Below are 22330 nucleotides of genomic sequence, written 5' to 3'. Positions count from 1 at the left end.
GGGGAAGTGGTGAGGATCTGGTCTTGGGTATCTTGTGCTAAAACTGAAGTCTGCCCAGGGTCCTCCGAGTGGAGGAGGCGGAGGCCCTGAGGCAGCAGAAGCTGGAAAGCAGTGGAACAGCAACTGACTGGCAGTGTGGGAGGCACTGGCGACTCAAGTGGAGAGGCCAGATGTCCTGAGATGCAGCTCTGATGTCTGGGCCACAGTGCCCTGTGACAGCTCCTTGCTGCCAGTTCACATCTTCGCTAATAAGCACCCTTCTAGTTCACAAGCAAAATGAATCTCTTTCTTGCAATCCAAAGACCTGTGCACGCCAAGCAGCAGTCCTGTTCGGGAAGGGATCATCAGCCTCATTTCACACGTGAGGAAATGGAGGCTCAGAGGGGATACAACTTGCCCAAAGGCACATAGCTAGTTAGCGGCAAAGTCAAGATCTCAAACAAGGTCTGTCCAGCTTCAAAGCCTGTGTTTCTTCTAATGCTTTGTTTCGTTATATATTCCACATGAATGATGCCTCCTACTCCATAATATATCTGTGCTTATTAATAGAATCCCTTCCTCCCCAGATAGCCCCAGTAAAATGATGCTGCACGGAGACGGTCCATGCCCGTCCTGTGGTGTTGAGGACCCAGCAGACCCCTGAGAGGTGTGCTGCCAGTTTGCAGAATGTGACCTTGCATGCCCCTTCAGGGGTTGACTCAAAAGTCAGTCATTTAGGCTGGAAACGTTCAGGCGTGTAGCAGAGCTGAGGCATGACATGCCTTCTAGTGATGGCCACCTCTAGTTCTGCAGGTGCACTCTGGTGTGGAGGGCTCTCTGTCCTTGCACAGAATAGTCCCATGTTGCTGGGCCTATGCGTTCTTGTGTCTGATTTAATGACAGACCTCTTCAGACCAGAAATCAGACAGACTTGGATTCCATCCCTGCTCCAAAGACTTCAGAGGCTTGGAGCAGGGCCTTGGCCTTCATCAGGGTTCTCCAGCTGAGGCTTTGCTGGAGAACATTGTTTCCTGGAGGAGCCGTAGACAGGCTCAACAGGGGTCCTGGCTCTTTACCTGGAGCATGTCAGCTTCAGATTCCCAAGCTCCATCCAGGCCCACTGACTCAGAAGCTCTCAATTAATACGTAAATAAGTTACGAATCATGTTTCCGCATTTACATGTCATCTGCAAGGGATTCTACCATGTAACCCTGGTTACAAAGCACTGAACTGGTACAACCCCTTTATTTTCCTGATGAGGAAACTGCAGCCCAGCCACCTGCCCAGGGTAACACAGCAAATCGTGGCAACCTCGCCGTCCAGCACTCTTCTGGGTCTCCAAGGCCTCCCTTCTTCCCAAGTGTGTGGACGTCGGAAGGCCCATGTGGCCAGGGAGACTGAGCCCTGAGGTTGCTGACAGGAGGCCACTGTGGCCACCAATGCAGTCATCTGGTGTTTCTATTTATTGACTCTTTAAACTTCATCATCCAAAGAGAGTTAATACATGACTGTTTGGTAGCAAGAGAAACATAATCTAAGACCGCAATGACCCACCCACCCCAAACAAAACCAAAACCAAACAGAACAAAACAAACCCCATCTGAAACCAAACCTTTGGAGTTTTAGCTGAAGAAGCGAGGGGGCTGAGGGTCAGAGTGGCTCCCTGTGGTCCAGGGGGTCAGGCAGAGGCTGCTCTCAAGTGGGAGCCTTCTCTGTTGAAGAGGCTACATTCAGCCCCTCAGCTTTGGGGGGTCCTTCCTGAAGGGGCTTCCCTTGGCAGAAGGGGTGTGGAGACGGATTCAGTGGTCAGAGGGGCTCCTAGGTCTGCCCTCCAAGGTGACCATATGTGCCAGTGCATGAGACACAGGGAAGCAGGGCCAAGGACTGGGGGCGACTATGAGGAGATCATGGGCCCATTTCTCCTACCTGAGAGAAAGCCCTGTCCAAGGCCCCATCAGTGTTCCCAAATTAGGGAACCACTAAAGGCACCACCAACAAACTGGGAAATGACAAAGCCTGACAGGTCCCCAGATGGCAATCACTGCCCCCTAATAGTCAGCATCTTGATCTAGAGGACTGAGGGCAGCCCCATCAGGCTGGGGCCCTGGAAAGTTTATGTCAACGGGCAATGTTTAGGGCCTTGGACATGCAGTGTGCGTACGTGTGTGTCTGTATGAATGGAATGGGGCTCAGGGGCGCATGGGTCCCTCCAGGAAGGCTTGGTTAGAGTCCCAGGGTGGTCCCCAGGGCAGGAATAGGTTTCTTTTCCTCATGTCATTTCCTCAAATCACCCCCACCCCAGGTGACCAGGTCACTGCATAAATAAGTGCTTGGGAAGGTACATATCTAAAAAGAAACATAAATACTGTACATGGGGAATTCCCCAGCCTTCCTGCTGCCCTCCAGAAAACCCTCCAAATATTGCACATGGCCCTCCCCAGCCCCGTGGGGTCCAGACCCAGCTGTGTCTTTGGTAGAAGCTCCAGGGTCAGAGGTCCCGGTCAGCCCACATGTCCCCCACCCAATCATGACTGGAAGCACTGGGGCAGCCAGAGGGTCGGGAGAAGCCATGGCCTGGCTGGCCAGTGGGTGTTCCATCAGGAATGCTTCCGCGAAGACAAGGCAGAGCCCACGCAGGCACATGTGTGCCCCTGGCTGGATACTCCTGGTCAAAGTCTGCGTGTGGGCTAGGGAGAGGCAAGCAGGCTGAAGGCAGGTGAGCGGGCGAGTCCTGGGCCACGGCAGACAGGGTCACACCCTCCACAGGAGGAGGTGGTTTGTGCTGTCGTCTCGACCCACAGTCTCACTGCTGCTGCCACCCCCACTGCTGAGTCGGAAGTCCTCATAGCCATCACCTCCACTGATAACCAGCATTTTAGGCCTGGCAGGGGCGGGGCCTCGGTGCCGAGGGGAGTCCCGGTGCTCCAGTGATGGCAGCTTCTCGGGGCCTGGGGGCAGAGGGGAGGATCTGTCAGCTTGGGGGCGAATGGAGGCTTCACTGTCCCATCGGGGCCTGAATTCCCACACCCCAGAAGATAGGAAGGAAGACGTGCACACTTCCTATGGGGGAATCCCACTTTCTGTTAGCTAGGAACTTATTTAGAAAGAAATGCCCACTTCTTGGCAGCCAGACTTCTTATGTCCCATCTGTAATCTCTAGTCAGGAGTCACATAATTTCCCAAAGTGACGCCACTTCTGATGTTTTTCTTTTCACAATGTAAGTGCCCTGTAAGATGCCACTTTCTATCTCTCTTGATTACTGCATGCAACGTCCTTGCATTAAATAAGCCTCCTACTTCCAACAGCCCTTTCCCAGGTAGCTTAAGTCTTCTGTGAACCCAGACAACTCCTGACCTGAGGCTTTATTGCTTCCTGATTTCCACAGCCACTTCCTCTTGGGAATATCATTTCTTGTCCTGCCAAAGCAAGACTTTTCTGGTTGTGGCCTCCTGATGTACCTCATTTCCTGCTGTTTCACTTTTTTTTTTCAGACGGAATTTTGCTCTTGTTGCCTGGGCTGGAGTGCAATGGCACATACTCTTGGCTCACTGCAACCTCCGCCTCCCTGGTTCAAGTGATTCTCCTGCTTCAGCCTCCCGAGTAGCTGGGATTACAGGCGCCTGCCACCACACCCAGCTAGTTTTTGTATTTTTAGTAAAGATGGGTTTTCACCATGTTGGCCAGGCGGGTCTCGAACTCCTGACCTCAGGTGATCCACCCCCTTCAACCTCTCAAAGTGCTGGGATTACAGGTGTCAGCCACCACGCCTGGCCATATTTTTATTTTTATTTTTTTGAGACAGGGTATCACTCTGTCACCCAGGCTGGAGTGCAGTGGTGCAATCTTTGCTGACTGCAGCCTCGACTTCCCTGGGCTCAAGTGAGTCTCCCACCTCAGCTCAGCCTCCTGAGCAGCTGGAACCACAGGTGTGTGCCACCACACCTGGCTAATTTTTGTATTTTTTGTAGAGACGGTGTCTCACCATGTTGCCCAGGCTGGGTCTTGAACTCCTGGGCTCAAGCGATCCTCCCACCTCATCCTCCCAAACTGCTGGGATTACAGGTGTGAGCCACCACGCCTGGCACCCGGCTGTTTCACTTTCTAATTATCAGTCCATTTTCTGTGCTAGTGCCATTCTATGTTGTTTTCTGTTGCTATTTCTATTTCCTGCTCTGTGCATCACTTCCTGATTCCACTTCCTGCCCTATATATCATTTCTAGTCCTGTGCTATTTCCTGGTGCATATAGGAAATATATACAACAGGACATATTTTCTATATACATATTCTATTTGTGACATATTCTACCTCTTAGGTTATAGTTCCCTCCCTGTCTCCCATGACATTTCTCTGGATAGAACTTTATATACACACAACACATGCAGGTGCACACACACACACACACACACACAATCCTAGATTTCATTTGGACACTTCCGTGGTGTATTTCCTGTCACATATGCCACCTCCAGCTCTATGTGGCACTTTTCCTCCCTCTTGAAAGCTCTTCTGGCAGGATAGTGGGGAGTCCTAAACCAAACGTCCATGATCCCTAGCTTGGGGTATGATGCACTGACCCACCTGTGTCTGGGGGAGGTGGTGGGGTTGGGCAGAGCAGGTTGAAGCCATCTGGCAGCTGGACTGCAGCCAAGAAGCGGACGTGGCCGGTGTGTCCCTGGCCGAGGCCTGTGGGACTGAGTGGTGCCCGTGGGCAGCCGACAGTACCGGGCGAAGTGGGCATGGTGAGGACGACACCAGCACTGGTGCCCACCCACAGCAGCTCCTCACACACCAGCAGCGCTGTGATTCGCAGACAGGCAGCCTTGTGCTGCCGGATGATGGCATCCGAGCCTGGGGTGGGAGACAGACCACAGCTGGGGCTGAATTCTGGCCCTGGCTCAGCCGCCTCTACGATCGGGCAGAAAGGCTCCAAGGAGGGTGCTGTGGTAGTTTGAGGTCAGTACCTGCCAGCATCCTGTGCACGGGAGGGGTGACGTCTACTTCTGCCAGCTGCTCAAAGGTGTCTGGATGGTAGAGACACACGTGGGCACTACCTTTCAATGTCACCCACACACCCAGGCTGGAGTCCACCATGCAAGCCACGCAACGGCTTGAATCCTGACCCACGTAAAACATGTGCTGGGGAAGGCGGGGGAGAAGATGGGTCATTGGCAGGCCTGCCTCCCTTGGCCCACCCTAGCCTGGAGCTTCACCAGTGTCCATCCCTCACAACTCACACTAGCGTTGGTCCTTGGTCTGATTAACCTTTCGAAGCTTGGTTTCACCAGCACCTCCCAACTTAGTTCTCAGGAATTACAATGGAGGTGCTTTTTCCCCATTAAACTTGAGTGATTTAAGGATCAGAGAACTTCAATGCTTAAAGGGTTCTAAAATCAGTCACTGGCCTCCCCCTGGACAGGTGGGGAAGCTGAAGCCTAGAAGGGAAAGGTCACACAGCAAGTCAGTCACAGAGCTGGGGCCTGAACCCAGGGCTTTGGACTCCTGCCCAGCCAACAATGGAATAAGTGAGGGAAATTAAGGGAACCCGTTGCCCCTGGATACTTCTGACATGTGTGCAAGTGACATGTGCAGCAATAAATGCCAGAGTCTAATGCTAATGGATGTTGACATCAGAAAGGACTCTTGTCCTATCCCCAAAGGACCCTAAAACCTGAGTTGAGAGATAGGGTGGGCAGGAGGATGAATAAGATTCCTAATGTATATGGGACACTCACTGTATTCCTCATCAGCTACAGAAGAAACGAGGATCGAAGGAGGACAGGGACTGGCCAGCGTCACTCTGTGGTCAGAGGAAGGCCCTAGCCCTCTGCTGGATGCTGCTTATGCCCCTACCATGGTCTCCATCTCCCTGTCACACGGACCTAGCTCATCCCATGGCACCAATTCCATTCCCCCACCCCCTGCTACCTCCAGCTGCAGCGTGTCAGGGCTCAGGACAAGGACTCGGTTCTGGCAGCCACACCACAGCCGCCCACCCACAGACACCATCTTGGTGATGGGGCTCCCCTGGGTGCCCAAGGTCACTGATTTGAAGTTCTGGGGGTCCCAGAAATGGCCTGGAGTGGGGTAAAGAAAACAGGAAATTCACTCCAGTTCTAAATTTGAGCCTCAGTCTCCCCTGAAATGAGATGTTAACATTCCCCTTTTATAAGCAAGGAAACCAAGGCCCACAGAGGGCCTGGGAGTTGCCCAAAGCCACATCTCCAGGAGAGAGCCCCAACACCAGTAAGGGGACAGGGGCAGGGTGTGGGGGAGGGCAGATACTCACCTGCTTCCCTTTGGTAGACCACAAGCTCTCCATTGGCCAGAGACACAAACACCTGGTTATTCAGATACCTGGGTAGGGAAAAGAGGAAGCAGTAAGGGAGTTCAGGCAGCCAAAGTGGGTCACCCAGGACCAGGGGAACCACAGATAGAATGGGTATGGCTCCCGAGAGGCCACCTCTTCCCACCCCTTGTTCTCCAGGTGGGGGTTGCCTGAGGCTAAGAAAAGGGAGTGACTTGCCCGAGCTCACACAGTGTGTAAGAGGCACAGCTAGCCTAGGGCCAGGCCTCTGGCTTCCAGCCTCCACACAGAGGAGGGACAGTAGAGCAGGGGGACCAGATGAACAGAAGGAGGCCTGCACGTGTGGCCGAGAAGAGTCTAGACAGGAAGGGCCACCCTGGGGCCTTACAAGATGCAGGTCACAGAGGCCGCATGCTGGAGCTTCATGCTGTTCCTGCGGTCACGGATGCTGTCGGAGGACTGGTACACGTGGACACTGTGGATCGGGGTATGCACCTGGGACAAATGCTTGGGGCACACCAGCCCCTGGAGTCATCCCTCCACCTCTTTGCCCATAGCACCACGTCTTCAATGCTGGGTCCCTGCCCAAGGTACTGAGGTCCCACAGCCTCCCTGGGATTGTCAGACCCACTGACATCCCTGGTCAGCAGTACCCCTGAGGTGTGACCCAAAGCCCTCCTGCCTTGGCTCCAGGGGACCACATGATTTCCAGAGCAGGGAGCTCAGAGTTCTGGCACTGTGTCCCTAGTCCCTCCCCTGTCCCTACCAGCCATCCTCAGTGCCCAGCCACACGGAGCTCTGGTAGGCCTCAGGGTCGACACTCAGCAGGTCCTCAAGGCTGCCCCGGGTGAAGGAGCCGTGGCTGGAGCGGCGAAGGGCTCTCCCATCCATTGGGCTGGTGCCGCAGGGACCACCAGGCCCAAAGGAGCCAGACAGTGGCAGGAAGCCTGGCTCCTGCTCCTCCTCTGAGCTGGTGGTCTCTGCCGTGGCCTCCTTGGAACTCGGGGTCTCCTCATCTGAGGGAGACAAAGGTCTCTGTCTCCATTCCCCTCTGCCAGGCCTGGGACCTGATATCTTTCTAGGCCATGCATCCCTCCTGGCCATGCCCCTCCGGAAGGCCTCTCAAAGCTGTTCTTCCCCGGCCTGCTCCGGTCTGCTGCCCTGCTGCCCTGCTCACTGACAGCTCAGCACTACAGAATCCTTGATCTCGCCTGGCCCCTCAGACCCAGTGGCCACACCGTGGGTCCCCACTCCACCAGCACCCCATCTTCCTTAGCTGAGTGCTCCAGGGTCTTCATGATCCCGCCTGACTGTCCCACTGCCCTCTGGATCCTCGGTGTCACATCCCCTGCCCTCATTGCTCTGTGTGCTAACATCCTGAGGTCTGACGCCATGCCTTTGCCCTACACTGGTCCCTCCTCTCCCCCTCCTCTGGGCAGTCCACCCTGCCTGCCAAGGCCAAGTTGGAGGAGATGGCCAAAGCTCACTGCCAAAGCTGGAGGAGATGGTGGACCGGCTGGCCTGGCTCTGCAGCGTCCCCGAGGGGCTGGGCGAAGACTCATCGTCAGAGTCACTGTCAAAGGGCACCAGCTCTGGGCGGGGGTCACCCTCGCCGAGGCCCGGCGTCATCTCCAAGCCCGAGCCTGCAATGGAGATGTGAAGGCAGGGCTGCGGCCCCGGCTCCGCGAGCGTCGCGGCTTCCTCGTCTGCAGCGGCCTCGACGTCCAGCTCCGACCCGGCGGGCTCCGGTGCCGTCTCTGGAGGACTCCTCAGCGACGGAGGAGGCTCCCTGCGAGAAGACGGAGTGAGGATGACAGCAGCTACGAGCCAGACGGGGCCCCGCTGGTGGACACGCCCGCCGACCCCGCCCACACTCGCCGGGCCCCGCCCACAACCACGCCGGGGCGGCCTGAGAGTGTGCTGGGACAGGGAGGGGTTGGTTCTCCCAGGCCCGCGGTGCCGCCCACCCCGCCGCCCAGGCCTCACCGGTGGCAGCGAGGCTGCAGCCCGGGCACCGCCCCGATGCAGAGGATGCGGGCCGAACAGACGGCGATGCAGGCCTCCACGTCCGGCTCGGCGCGCAGGCTCAGCAGGCACACCTGGCCCACATAGCCGTCGCTGTTGCAGACCCATACCTCAGGCGAGGGCTCTGGGCAGCTGTTCAGGGTGGGAGCCGCGCAGGAGAACTGCAGGAGGCGCCAATGGACAGGAGAAGGTGAATGGAGGAACTGCTGCCAGCATTCCCCACTCCTGGGAAACCCCGGCAGAATGGAGGGAGGCAGGCCTGCATGGGTGTGTGTGGGTGCCCTATACACCCTTCTACACTCGCGTACACATACACGCGGCACAGGACCCTTTTTTTTTTTTTTTTGGATTGGTTCTTGCTTTGTCTCCCAGGCTGGGGTGCAGTGGTGGGTTCATGGCTCACTGCAGCTTTGACCTCCAGGGCTCAAGCAATCCTCCCACCTCAGCCTCCTAAGTAACTGGGACCACAGGGGCGCGCCACTAAACGTGGATAATTTTTGAATTTTTTGTAGAGATAGGGTCTTGCCTAGCCTGGTCTTGAACTTTTAGGTTCATGTGATCCTCCTAACTTGGCCCCACAAAGTACTGGAATTACAGACGTAAGCCACCGCACCTTGCCCATGTGACTCTCTACACGTCAAATGCACTCATGCCTATGGGATACAGGCATCATGCCTACATGTACACACACATATCCCCAGATATAATCATGGATACATGCATAGAAAAAATGTGATGCTGGTAACCTCTGTACATATGTTTGCAGCCTCATACAAGCACATAAATGAAGCTACTTCCCATCATTCATATAACCTTTGTTCACATGCACAGATACAGATATGCACGAAGCATACCCATATACATGTGTACATGTAATACATATGCAGCACCCACACACGTACAGAGAGCTGAATTCTCCAAGACATAAGGAGCAATAGCAATGTTCAAGGCATATACACAATGTCGTACACAAAACAAAAATTCATGAACACCTGCTGGCTTTGAAAACACGTACCCAAGTGACCCAGATGCAGACATACCTGCATGCCACTGCGGGTTTTCATGATGGGGATGGCCTTCAGGAACTCAGGGTCTAGACAGCTTTTGCTGGATGCTGTAGTGGAGATGGACAGACAGACGGACCCTGCTTAGCATAGCATCCATCTCACCCTGGTCCTGCCCCTGCCCCATTCCCTTTCCTCCCCTGCCCCTCAGGGTCTCTTTAGGGGAAGGCCTGATCCCAGCCACATTAGAATAAGGCAGTTGCTCCTGGCCTCAATCTTTTCCCATGTGTATTGTCTTGGGGTTAGACCCAGAGGTCTCTATGGATCTTCTAAGCCATGAACCCTGATCAATCGCTTTCCCTGATCCAGCCCTGCTCAGAGTGTGTGTAGGGAGGGTATGGCAAGGGTCTTGGCTATCGGTGCCCACTATGGGGCAGGTCCAGCAGACAGTGAGACCCTATCCATGGAATCCCCTCCCTGCCAGGGAGGCCAGAGCTATTATTCAGTCTGATGTTTCACTGCAGAAGCACCCCTCCCCACCAGGTGGAGCCGGAGCACAGGGCACTGCGGTTCTGGCTCCTGAAGTCACAGACAGCTGTGAGATGCCTCTGGCCTCCTGCCTGGAAGCTCTAGGAGGAGAGGGCCAACATGTGCCTTGGCTTACCCAGCTTCCTCTTGGCCTCATCGAAGGCCTGTTCAAAACCAAGGCGGGCGTCAGGGTGAGGGAACTCAAAAATGTAGGAGTCGGTGCCCTCGGGCCGAGTGGCGCACAGCTCCAGCTTGGTTGGCGGGAAGGAAAGCGCGTAGCACAGCGCCTGCTTCTCCGACAGGTCCCGGTGCATGGCAGCTGAGAGGTCCCGCAGTGCATCGTCCAGGCTCTGTGGGGAAGAGGGCCCAGGCCTCAGGCCCCAGTATCTCACCAGAGCCTGCACCTGCCCTTAATGTGTGGGGACCTGCCTCTCTCCTCAGACAGCAAGTGGGACTGTCTCCTCCCTCAGACCTGGATTCCTTTGATATATGGGGGATGGGGCCTCTGTCACCCTCTGATGGGGATGCAGCTATGTCTCCACCCTCAGACCTGGAACATGTTACTTCCCCCATATGCAGGGAGGCTGCAATTTTTGCCTTCAGATGAGGGAAAGGGATGTCTCTTCCCGCAGGCAAATGTCAGGGCTGTCTATCTCTCAGATAGGGTCAGAAGCCTCCCACCCTCTGGCTCCCCAGTGTCAGGCAGAGGGCACAGACCTGGTGGGGGAAACCAAGGCTCTCAGAGAGCTTGCTCATTTGGCCCAGGGTGGTGAGGTCCTCATCAAGGCGGCTGATGGCCTTCTGGATGTTCTCCCGATTGGTGGCTTGGGATGCCCCTAGAGGGAGAGAGGAAGGCCGTGGACTGATACAGAGACAGACAAGGTCAGGCTGGGACAGACTCTCCTTCCCTCACTGCATAGCCTGCAGCTGGGCCTGGGGAGAGACCTGACAAACCGAGAGCATAGAAACCCCAAGCTCTTGGGAAAAAAGTTAACAGGCAGCTCCCTGAGGAACCCCAGCCCTGTGAGCTGGGGACTAGGCCTGATTCAGAGCCATGTGGCGCAGGATGTCAGGCCCACGGAGAATTCCCAGGAGAGCATGGAGTATGAAATAGTGGCTGGCTCTGCGATACACAGGCCCTGGCTGACACGGAACTGCTGCGGCGTTGCAGCCTCCCGTGGGTGTGCTGGCAGAGCAGGCAGAGCCCCAGGCAGTCAAATGTGCTGACCAAGAGACTTATCGCCCCACAAAGGAGGGGGCAGTGCATGGTGCCCTGGATTTCTATGGTCCTATCCCATACCTGAACACTGCCAAGCAGCTGGTCCTGCAGACGGCCTGCCGCCCTCAACCCAAGGCTTGGGACGCACATTCTGGACCGGTGGTCCATACATGGAGCTGTCCCTCCACCCTTGGGCCAGGACACATGTGTCTTGAAATCAAGGGAAAAGAAGTGTCTTTTTGCTTTTTCCTAAATGAGTTTCTTTTCCTGTTTTTCTCTAATCTAGTTTATAGAATGTGTTATTGGTGTATATAAATTTAATATTTGGGCCACAGGTTGCAGAATGGTAAGGCAGCCCTGGACGGGTCATGACAGCACTAGAGACATGGAACCTGAGACTGGCAAGTCCTGTCTGAAGTGGCCCTGTGACCAAGAACCCCGTGGGGGTGAGAGGCAGCCTGCTGAGGAGGGGAGGGCACGATTTGTAACTGTAAGATGGAGTCACGCTGGACAGGGAGGCTGTCTCACTGTGTCTACGGGAAGAAGAGTGTGTGCCCGGTGGATGGCAGTGGAGTTTCCTGCCAGGCCGAGGCTGGGAACAGCTCTGCTGTTGCCTGAATGTTTGTGTCCACTCAACACTCACAGGTTGAAATCGAATCCTGAGTGTGTTGGTATTAAGAGGCGGACCTGGCCGACGTGTTGGCTCACGCCTGTAATCCCAGCACTTTGGGAGGCCGAGGTGGGCAGATCACAAGGTCAGGAGATCAAGACCATCCTGGCCAACATGGTGAAACCCCGTCTCTACTAAAATACAAAAAAAAAATTAACCGGGCGTAGTGGTGCGCACCTGTAGTCCCAGCTACTTGGGAGGCTGAGGCAGGGGAATTGCTTGAACCCGGCAGGCAGAGGTTACAGTGAGCCGAGATCGTGCCACTGAACTCCAGCTTGGCAACACAGTGAGACTCCGTCTCAAAAAAAAAAAAAAAAAAAAAGAGGCGGACCTTTGGGAGGTGACCTGGTCATGAGGGGGGAACCATTGTGAACGAGATTTGTGCCAATAAAGGGGCCTGAAGGAGCTTGTTTGCCAAGTGAGGACACATAGAAGGCACCCTCTGTGAGGCACAGGCCCCTTGCAGTTCTGCTGGCACCCTCATCTTGGCCTTCCCAGCCTCCTGAACGGTGAGCAATACATTCCTCTTGTTTATAAATTGCCCAGTCTGTGGTATTTTTGTTAAAACAGCCTGAAGAGATGAAGCCGATCTACTCCTTTTGACAGAAACTGTCCCATCCCAACCCTCACCACCTGGGCAGCCATGTTTTCTTCCATATGACCCTGCCCCATTCTTGCTCACAGCTGACTGGACCAGGAGTGGGCACCTAACTTAAAGGTGGTCATTCTATTGACTTGGACCAATTAGAGTAATAATCAGCTGGTACTCCTACATAGTGGGCAGGCCTGGGTTCACCAAGGGGCCGAGCAAACCTGTCTGTTACCCTGAGGGCCAAGCTCCAGGTGAGCTCCCCTCCAGCTGAGCCAGGAGCCAGCCTGGGTCTGATCACGGGAGTTATGAGGAAGCAGGGAAAGCTAACAGCAGTGAGAACAGGGCAGACTCAGCAAGAAGGGAAGAAAGACAGATGCCGCAGGAGGAGCGGCTCCTGGAAGCTGCCTCAGCTCCCAACAGTCTCAGCCCTGAACAACATGGATAGCTCCAATCAACCCTTTGCTTGCAGTAACTCAAGCGAGTGTCTGTTCCCTGTGTGTGAAACCGCTGAACCAGACAGTGCAACATCATCTAATATTAGGCGCTCAAATGATTTTGCACAGATGAATCAATGGCTAATTACAGTGATGCTGCTCTCTGTGCACCACCCCCACCCAGCTCCCGCTGCCAGCCTAGGTCCCTGCCCAGTTGGAAGGAGGTGTGCATGGACAGACTGTCTGGCTCCATGGGTGCCAAATGGGTCCTTCATGCCAGCCCCCTTGCACTGGATGAGAAAGCGAGGCCCAAAAGTGGAAAAGCAGCTGGACAAGCAGCCAGACTGGCTGGAGCTCAGACCCTCCAGAAGGGCTTCTCAGAGGAAGACCCCAACACCCAGAACCCCTAGCATCAAACCCACCTTTGATGATGTCTGCGTCTTCCAGCGGCAGCTTCCACAGCATCTTGTACTTGCTGGCTGTGTCAATGACACTGGCTGCCGTGTACCTGTGGGGAGCCAATGGGGCGCTCTGGCCAGGGTCGGGGAGTGGGGCTCAGAGAGGGACAAATGCTCCCCCTGCTGGCACCACCCAAACCCCGGCCCAGCCACTCACAGGCTCATGGAGCTGCGCCGCAGGGAGCCTGACTTTCGCTTCAGAGTGGTGCAGACGATGAGGTCCGTGAACAGGAAGAGAGACCGGTCCTTCTTGCCACCGATCGCCTTCTGTGGAGCCCAAGGCAGAATTCAGGCTGGGTGGACACAGTCCAGAAGCCCACCCCCCTGCCCATAGTGCCCAAGGGGACACTGAGACCCAGGGAGAGTGAGGGCTCTTCCCCAGCTTCCCAGAGAGTCAGAGCAGAGTGGGGACTCAACCAGGGCTCCCCTTGGGGTGAAAGAGCAGGGAGACCTGCAGGTAGAGGGTGTGAGCAGAAGAGAGGACAAAGTGAGGAGGTGGGGACAGCCGGACAGATACTGGGACACTTCTTACCACTTCAATGACCATCTCCTGTCTCAGGAACCGCCGCAGAGGGGCCTGGAGCTGTGGGACAGGAGGGACAAGGCATCTCGAAGGCCAGTTATTAATCCCTATCCCCTCCAAAAATCCCAGTGATCCCTCAGCCCCACTCCATGGGCTAGGCCAATGGAAGCAGCATGCTTCCCACCCTCAATGCCCTTGTGCTGCCAGGCCACAGGACCCAAGGTCAGAGACAGACGTGGAAGAACAGACAGGTGGAGACGTGTGGCCACAGAGGCTGGCAGACATGGATGCAAACACACTGTGGTTCCGGACATGGACACAGCCATGATTCCAGGTGGCCACAGATGCACACAGAGGCCGAGTGGACACAGATGTGGGTGGGGTGGGGTAGGGTGGGGTGGGGCAGGGCGCACGCACATCCTCCATGCCCTCGATGTGAGCCTCTATCTCCTGCAGCACACGGGCATGGCGCTCCGCCTCCTCGGCACTCCGCACACCCTTGTTGATGCGCTCAGCCACCTGCTTGATGTTCCGCTGCGCCTCCAGCAGGAGTGGATGGTCCGGGTGGTCCTCAGGTGTATGCTTTAGGAGGTCCTGGGGTGGGAATGGGGACCAGACCTGACTGCTTAGCTACCCCTGGGGCCCCAGACTGCTGGAGCAGGAGGGACTATGGGTAGACACCAAAGAGGACTTTCTTTCCTACCTGTCCCCTAGGGACCCTGATGTCAGGCTCAATGAGGCAGGGGCCTTAGACCTCCTTGTATCCCCCCATGCTTCCAGGCCTTGCCCACTTGCCCACCCAGCTCCATGCCCACCTTCACCAGAAGCTCGTAGCGTGGGATCCGCTGCACAGGCTTGATCATGAGGTCAGACAGCGCCTGCTTCTCCTTGTTCTCACGCATGCTTTGCTGAAACCCATGGATGGGCATCGTGTGAGGAATGACATGCCAGGAAGACTATGTCCAGGGACAGGTCCCCAGCAAGCCCCTCCAGCTCAGCCTGAGAACGGAGGCTGGCCCACTGGCTGGGACTATGGTACCCACGCTGGGAGCTCCTGGGGCCCTCAAAGCTGGCCCAAGGTGAGGGTCACCTCCATCCCCCTGCCCTAGCCCACAGTACCTCTAGGAACTTGAGAAAGGCAGGCCTCGCCTCCTTGGCCACACGCACAGCATCCTTTGCATTGAGGAAGTTATCGATATAGGCAGAATAGATGTTTACTAGGACATCCTTGGAGAACTGTGGAAGAGGAGGCAGGTTGGGGACCCTCAAGGTGTCCCTCACCCCACCTCACTCTGTCCTAGTTTTCACTGATTCATAAGTCACCATCTTTTCCCTCCAGCTAGAAATGATACAATCTCTAAGGGATCAGGCACATGTCCTGTAGCTCTAAGTGTGGTCGTGTTTAGGCGTATGTGCATGTGTACACATGGATATACGAGTGCTCATATTATCTGGGTGTGACTGTTCATGTATGCACATATGTAGACCTGAATGTATCCTGTGAGCTCAGACCTGGTTCTCTCACTTCCAACTGGGCATTTCCATCTAGACCTCCACCCTCACGAAGTCCAGCCAGGCAGGTCTCCCTTTCCCCATTCTCTGAGTGACACAGACTCATTCTAGCCATTTGGCCTTTGCTTATGCAGATCCCCCCACCAGGAATGCCCTTCCTCATCCAAATCTCGCCCCGCCTCAGGGCTGTGCTCCAGTTCTGCCTCCTCTCGGAAGTACTCCTTTCCCTGACTAGAGCTCTGCCTGGTACTCCACCTGGCCTCTGGCTTCTCCTGATCTCCTAGGACAAGTTCTCCCTCTCCATGAAAAGTGCTCCTATCCCACCCACAGTAAAGCCCAGCTCAGGGCAGGACATACAGCTGGTGGCTAATACCTGCTTGATGCTGATGGTGGACTAAATATGGAGGTTATTGGTAAGAAGCCTTGTCTGGGAACCAGGAAACCTGGGTTCCTGTCTCAACTGTACTGTGGATAAGCTACGTGACCACATTAGTGATATTTCTGTACTCCTCAGAGTCCTGTCTTTTTTTTTTTTTTTTGAGACGGAGTCTCACTCTGTCACCTAGGCTGGAGTGTGCAATGGCACGATCTCGGCTCACTGCAACCTCCGCCACCCAGGTTCGGGCGATTCTCCCGCCTCAGCCTCCGGAGTAGCTGGGATTACAGGTGCATGCCACCACGCCCACCTAATTTTTGTATTTTTAGTAGAGACGAGGTTTCACCATGTTGGTCAGGCTGGTCTCAAACTCCTGACCTCGTGATCTGCCTGCCTCGGCCTCCCAAAGTGCTGGGATTACAAGCGTGAACCACTGCGCCCGGCCAGAGTCCTGTCCCTCTAAGGTGCCAACTGCCCCTGCCTCTGGACAGAACAGGGCAGGGCATGAAGAAGCAAAGGGAGGAAGACAACCCTCACTAACCACCCCCACCCTGGGACACAGCATCCTGTGCTGACCCCTCCGGGTCCAGGGCTTCGCCGTAGTCCATGGTCAGCATCAAGGTCCAGGCAGGGGGCTGAGCTTACTGACACTAACAGTGATGATGGGCTGGAGACATCAGCACTCAATCCAAGCTGGAACCCCATCACCCCTGTCTGGTCCCATCAGTTTCTGGGTCAGCAAGGACATTCTAAGATGGTTCAAGGCCCCACCCCACAGCATAGCAAATATATTGAAACATACATCCCACAGAAATAGATATAATTTTTCACTTGTAAAATTTTTGCAAGAATTTTTACAATTTTGCTTTTGAAATTATGTGGCTCTGAGAAACCATTTAGTTTGCATTTGGCTATGATTTAACAGTCATCATGGTGTATTCTTGGGAATTCTGGCAAAATAAAATGGAACTGGAAGTTTTCCAAATGTAATTAAATTCTTATAAATACTAAATTTAACAATGAATGAAAATGGCATGCTATGTTTTACAGGCATTTAATTAAATGCTTATTGGTTTTGCTTTCAATGTTCTTTTTGAATTCTGAAGTCAATACCTTTTCTAAGATCTTACTCGCTATTGTGGGAGCTTGACAAGTGTACAGTGGAGATCTGGCCTGTGGTGAGAGGCAGTATGGGGTAGGGGAAGCCGGGGCACTGGAACCAGGCTTTCTGGAGTTGAGTCCTCCACCACTTCCTAACTGTAACTTTCATCAGGTTACCAATCTCTCCATGTCTCAGTCACTATCTTTAGAATCAGGGTAACCAACGCACTCTCCTACCAGGGCTGTTGATAGATACAACACATTTAGAACAATGCCTAGCAAACAGGTATGCTATATGATGAAAATATCTGATGGAGAAAAAGTCAAGACTCAGCCAGCATCAACATCCAGCCCAAGTCCAGGGTCAGGACCAGGGCAGTTATTTTGGTTCCAGTAAAGATAGGGTGGAGGTCAGTACCAGCATCCATCTGAGGTCTGGGTCAGCGTCAGCACCAGCTTGGAGTCAGGACTAGAGTCACGTCAGTGCCAGCCAGGGGCAGGGTAGGGTCCAGGATCAGAGTCAGTGTCTGGCTGGGGTCGGAGTCCGTGCCAGAGTCTGGCCAAGCTTTGGGGTAGGGGAGTGTCCAAGTTCAGGTCCACCCAGGGGCTGGGGTAAGTACCAATGTCTAGCCAAGTTCTATGGTCAGATCTGGAAACAGAGTCAGTATCCAGGTGGGATGGGTGGGGGTGGGGTCCGTGGCCACATCCAGCCCCTTCCAGGAGGGCCTGTGCTTGTGGGAATTGGCAGCAGCGGGGCCACTCACCGACTGGACAAGCAGGGCTCCCACCTTCTGCTGGGCATGCCAGGTCTGCATGCAGTGCCGAACCTGCTCCAGGAATTGCTCGTGGTGCTCCAGGAGCTCGGGGATCTGGTCGAAGATCTCGTCCACCAGTGAAGGGTCACAGAGCATGGAGTTCTCTGGCTGCTTCAGCGGCTGCATGTAGCCCTGAAGGACCCACAGGGTCGGTGCACACTCCCTCAGAGATGCCGCCCCCACCGCACCTACACAGGGCCCCTGTGTGAGTGCACACAGAATCACCCGGGCCTGCAGCTCAGCGCCCTGCCTTCCACATCTCCCTCATGAGACCAAGAGCTCCAGGAGGGAGATGGGAAGATCTAAGCTCATGCCCTCATCGCTGAGCCCAGGGCCTGGCACAAGATGGGAGCAAGGACGCTCAGGAGAGGTTTGTTTAATGTATGAACAAACAGAGCTTGGAATGAGGAAAGCAAGATGGGGCTCCTTGAAAGACCTCCCACCACTAACTCAGCAAAGATTTACTGAGCACTTACTACGTACCAGGCACTGTGCTAAGAATTGGGAGACAGCAATGTATAAGAAAGACCACAATCCCTGTCCTGATGGAGCTTAGGATCTAGTCTGATGAAACACACAAACGGAAGAAATTTTTTAAAATATCATATTTCATCAAATCTAAGAAATATTTTATTTTATGATGAAGTCTTGCTCTGTCACCCAGGCTGGAATGCGGTGGTGCGATCTCGACTCACTGCAACCTCCGCCTCCCGGGTTCAAGTGATTCTCCTGCCTCAGCCTCCCGAGTAGCTGGGATTACAGGTCTGCGCCACAACACTCGGCTAGTTTTTTATATTTTTCATAGAGACAGGGTTTCACTATGTCGGCCAGGCTGGTCTCAAACTCCTGACCTCAAGTGATCCACCTGCCTTGGCCTCCCAAAGTGCTGGGATTATAGGCATGAGCCACTGTGCCCAGCCATTATTTTATATTTAAGAAAAACTGGTTGCCAATTAAATTATGATATGCTACCAATTATAGAATGAACCCTGATTTAGGGATATTAAAATGCGAAGACCACGAGTCTCAGAATGGATGACACATGGAAATCTCGTAGTCAGTTAAAAGGTGATAACGTGGCAGGGCGCGGTGGCTCAAGCCTGTAATCCCAGCATTTTGGGAGGTCGAGGCCAGGCAGATCACCTGAGCTCAGGAGTTCGCCACCAGCCTGGGCAACACAGTGAAACCCCGTCTCTACTAAAATACAATAAATTAGCTGGGCCTAGTGGTGTGCGCCTGTAGTCCCAGCTACCTGGGAGGCTGAGACAGAAGAATTGCTTGAACCTGGCAGGTGGAGGTGGCAGTGAGCCCAGATCGCGCCACTGCACTCCAGCCTGAGCGACTAAATAAATAAATAAATAAGGCGATAATGGTGTGAAGATAAAGCAGGGAGGGTCGTGGGAGATCACGAGACCACATGGGAAGTTACTGGAGGCTCTTAATGACACTCTCTGAACGCTGTTATACAGATTTCAGAACTGCTGGCCAGTCTGTGACTAAAACTCCCGTTATTTTACGTCAAATCTACGTGCAAAGATGTTCCCCTAGCTTTAATAGCCCAGCTCAGGGGCCGGTGCGCTTGTGGAGAGGTCGCCCTCTACTGGTCCTACGCTGTAACTGCAGGCTAAAAAAAACGAGGGTGTTGTTTGAAAAAGCATATGTGATGTTGCAATAACATTTATATTAAACATTTTTAAAAATCTGGCTTGTTTTGTAAAACAAGCTTGAGAAAGTAAAGCTCAACAGAATCCTCTCTCTTGGCTGGGGATTCTGAAAAGGCCGGGGTGATGGTGAGGAGATAAGCAGGCAGTCTCCTACCCATAGGTGAGCCAGCTCCTGGGCTGGGTCAGGGCCCGCTGCTCCACAAGGAGCAGGAGCAGCAGCTAAACCGCTCGCCTCAGGGTCCCGGCACCCCACACAAAGCGGGCACACAGCAGGAGGAAAGAACAAACAATGACTGAGAGCCCAATACGGAACCTGGCACAAGCCAATGCCCCATTCACTCACCAATGCTCAGCCCGCCCAGCACTGGGGCATCTCACTGCACAGACCCCCTGTGGGGCTGACACATGAGTGGTGGGAGGCAGGAAAGAAGCACAATAAATATGTAAATTACTATACAGCATGGTGGAAGACAGTGAGTGCTACGGAAAAGAGAAGTGGGATCAGGGTGCCAAGGGGAGGGGGGCTCGTCAGGGTGGTCAGGGGAAGGGGCGTTTGTTAGCTTCGAGTGTCAGAGTTGAAAATAGGCTCAGAGGGTGAGGGTGACGCTGAGGAAGGGATGTAGCCCTAGGACCTAGTTTCAAATCCTCCCTCCTTCTGGCTCCTAACTTCTATTTAACTTCTTTGTTCATTGTGAACACCTGGCCTGCAGGAACAACACTTATCAATTAGTGAGGGCAGTGATGGTTGGAAGTTAACACTGGGACTATGGAGTCCAATCTCAATTTGAATACCACTGTGCTCTAGGCAGTGTAGACTAGTGGGTGACAGGGAGAACCCAGAGTCACAATGACAGGGTTTCAACCCAGGGTGTGGCACTTCCTAACTCTGTGACCTTGGACAAGCAGCTTTACTTCTCTGTGTCTCAGCTGCATCATCTGCAAAATGGGGTTTATAGTCAGGCTTATATGAATTTACTCACTGTTCTAAAGCATTCAGAACAGTGCCTGGCACATAGTGGGCACTCAGTGAATGTCAACTAATACCACTCACTAGATGGATGACTCTGGGCAAGTTTCTTAACCTCTGTGAGTCTTCGTTTCTTTGTATAAAGAATATAATATCTACCTCACAAGGTTAATACAAAGATTAAATGCAACTTTTTACCATGCTTGCAGAGCTGCAGGCAGTATGCTAAATTATAAACGTCTCTCTAATTAACTGCACTCAAGGCAGGTCTATTATTATCCCCTCTCTACAGATGAGGAAACTGAGGCAGAGACTGGTTATGTGACATGCTCCGGGTCACGCAGCTGGCCAGGAGATGGAGCCAAGTTTGAATGCTGGTGGCTTGGCTCCAGAGTCATGCTCCTGACCTGGAGCCAGACCTCAGTCCTCCTCCCACACTCCAGGGCTGCCTCCAGGGACGGTCCTTGGGTTCACGTGACACCCTCCTGTCCACCTCCACCTTGCTCACCCAACATTCTGGCTTCCTCCACCCACAGGTCCTGCACCCTCTCCCAAGTGCAGCCCTGGATGGGTCTGGGAGATTTGGCGGAGGTAGAAAGACATGCCCAAGCCCTGCCTGCTCCCAGCTCTCCACTGCTCCTGACTCCTGCCTGTGAACAGGCATGGGTGCCGTCATCACCTTTTGTTTTTGTTTTGTTTTGTTTTGTTTTGTTTTTTGAGACAGAGTCTCGCTCTGTCACCCAGGCTGGAGTTCAGTGGCAGGATCTCGGCTCACTGCAACCTCTGCCTCCCGGGTTCAAGCTATTCTCCTGCCTCAGCCTCTGGAGGAGCTGGGATTACAGGTAGCCTGCCACCACACCCAGCTGATTTTTGTATTTCTAGTAGAGATGAGGTTTCACCACGTTGGCTAGGCTGGTCTTGAACTCCTGACCTCAGGTGATCCGCCTACCTCAGCCTCCCAAAGTGCTGGGATTAGAGGTGTGAGCCTCCGCGCCTGGCTCACCTTTAAGTCTTCTTGATGGGAGATAGGTAGATTAGCTACATTTTGCAGGCAAACTTGAGGCTCAGAGAAAGTGAGGTGATTAGGCTAGTCTCACCCAGTGAGGACGCAAGTGACTTCAACCCTGGACTGTCTGACCCTAATGCCTCCAACTCTCATCTAGGGGATGGCAAAGGACCCCCTCAGGCCCCTGCCATGTCTACTCCTCCTGCCTGGCATTCTGGCTGCGTCCTCCCATGGCTTCCTTGCGTGCACAGGAAAGCCCAGCTCCATGCCCAGCAGCCTTCCTTCCTGCAGCCACCTGGCCACCTCTGGTTCCCTGCTGCTCTAGGTTCCTTCCAGCCTCCTGGCCTTTGTCCCTGACATACCCTCTGCCGGGAGCCATCCCTCCGGGCTCTCTCCGCTGAAATCTACCCACCCTTCAGGTCTCAGCTAAATACCCCAACCCCAGGGAAGACCTCCCTGACCCCGACACCAGGGTAGGCTCCCTTCTGTGTTCTCATCTCCCCATGCACTTTTTAAAAACAATAAACAAACGCATTGTATTTTATGGTAAAATACATATAATATAAAATTTACCATTTTAAATGTACAGTTCAATGGTATTAAATACATTCATAATGTGTGACCATCCAGCTCTAAAACTCTTTTTATCCTATAAAACTGCAACCCTATACACCCATTAAATAGTAACTCCCCATACCCTCCTTTCCCAGCCTGGCACCGTTTCCCTGGCACCCACCATCCTACCTTCCATCTCTGAGTCTGACTACCCCAGGAACCTCATGCAAGTGGAATCAGACAGTGCTTGTCCTTTGAGACTGGCTTCTTTCACTTGGCATCATGTCCTCCAGGCTCATCCATGTTGTAGGATGTCAGAATTTCCCTCCTTTTAAGGCATATCCCTGTTGTGTGTAGGTTCTCTGTGTGTGCACTTCTGCATCACCACATGCCACTGTGTGTTGATATCTGGCTGGTCACTGTCGGTCTCCGCCATAGACCGTGAGCTCCAGGAGACAGGCCCTTACCACTAATGCCCCTGCACAGAGAACACTACCTGGAGCGCAGAAAGGGCTCACCGTGGATTTGTGGAGTGAGTGAATGAATGAATGAATGGTGAGTGAGTGAATGCTCTGGATGTTTCCATAGGGTGAA

General features: G+C 53.9%; 1 protein-coding gene across 1 annotated transcript in view; it reads right to left on the bottom strand.

The window, feature by feature from the left end:
• Positions 1–1420: 1420 nt before the first annotated feature.
• Positions 1421–22330, bottom strand: part of ARHGEF17 (Rho guanine nucleotide exchange factor 17) — a 63262-nt gene continuing 42352 nt past the window's right edge. Inside the window, exons 3-21 of the mRNA XM_003815655.6 lie at positions 17494–17676; positions 14860–14976; positions 14556–14648; positions 14158–14334; positions 13750–13800; positions 13375–13484; positions 13182–13267; positions 10562–10680; positions 9981–10194; positions 9353–9426; positions 8274–8473; positions 7775–8076; positions 7054–7303; positions 6676–6762; positions 6270–6337; positions 5909–6057; positions 4945–5119; positions 4562–4831; positions 1421–2928 (exon numbers count right to left, since the gene is read on the bottom strand). Of these exons, the coding sequence (XP_003815703.3) occupies positions 2732–2928; positions 4562–4831; positions 4945–5119; positions 5909–6057; positions 6270–6337; positions 6676–6762; positions 7054–7303; positions 7775–8076; positions 8274–8473; positions 9353–9426; positions 9981–10194; positions 10562–10680; positions 13182–13267; positions 13375–13484; positions 13750–13800; positions 14158–14334; positions 14556–14648; positions 14860–14976; positions 17494–17676 (2922 nt within the window). The 3' untranslated portion in view covers positions 1421–2731. The remainder of the gene's footprint in view (positions 2929–4561; positions 4832–4944; positions 5120–5908; positions 6058–6269; positions 6338–6675; positions 6763–7053; positions 7304–7774; positions 8077–8273; positions 8474–9352; positions 9427–9980; positions 10195–10561; positions 10681–13181; positions 13268–13374; positions 13485–13749; positions 13801–14157; positions 14335–14555; positions 14649–14859; positions 14977–17493; positions 17677–22330) is intronic.

The sequence above is a fragment of the Pan paniscus genome, chromosome 9, assembly GCF_029289425.2.
Source record: "Pan paniscus chromosome 9, NHGRI_mPanPan1-v2.0_pri, whole genome shotgun sequence".
Classification (NCBI taxonomy): Eukaryota; Metazoa; Chordata; class Mammalia; order Primates; family Hominidae; genus Pan; species Pan paniscus.
This window is presented reverse-complemented; position numbering and strand designations above follow the sequence as displayed.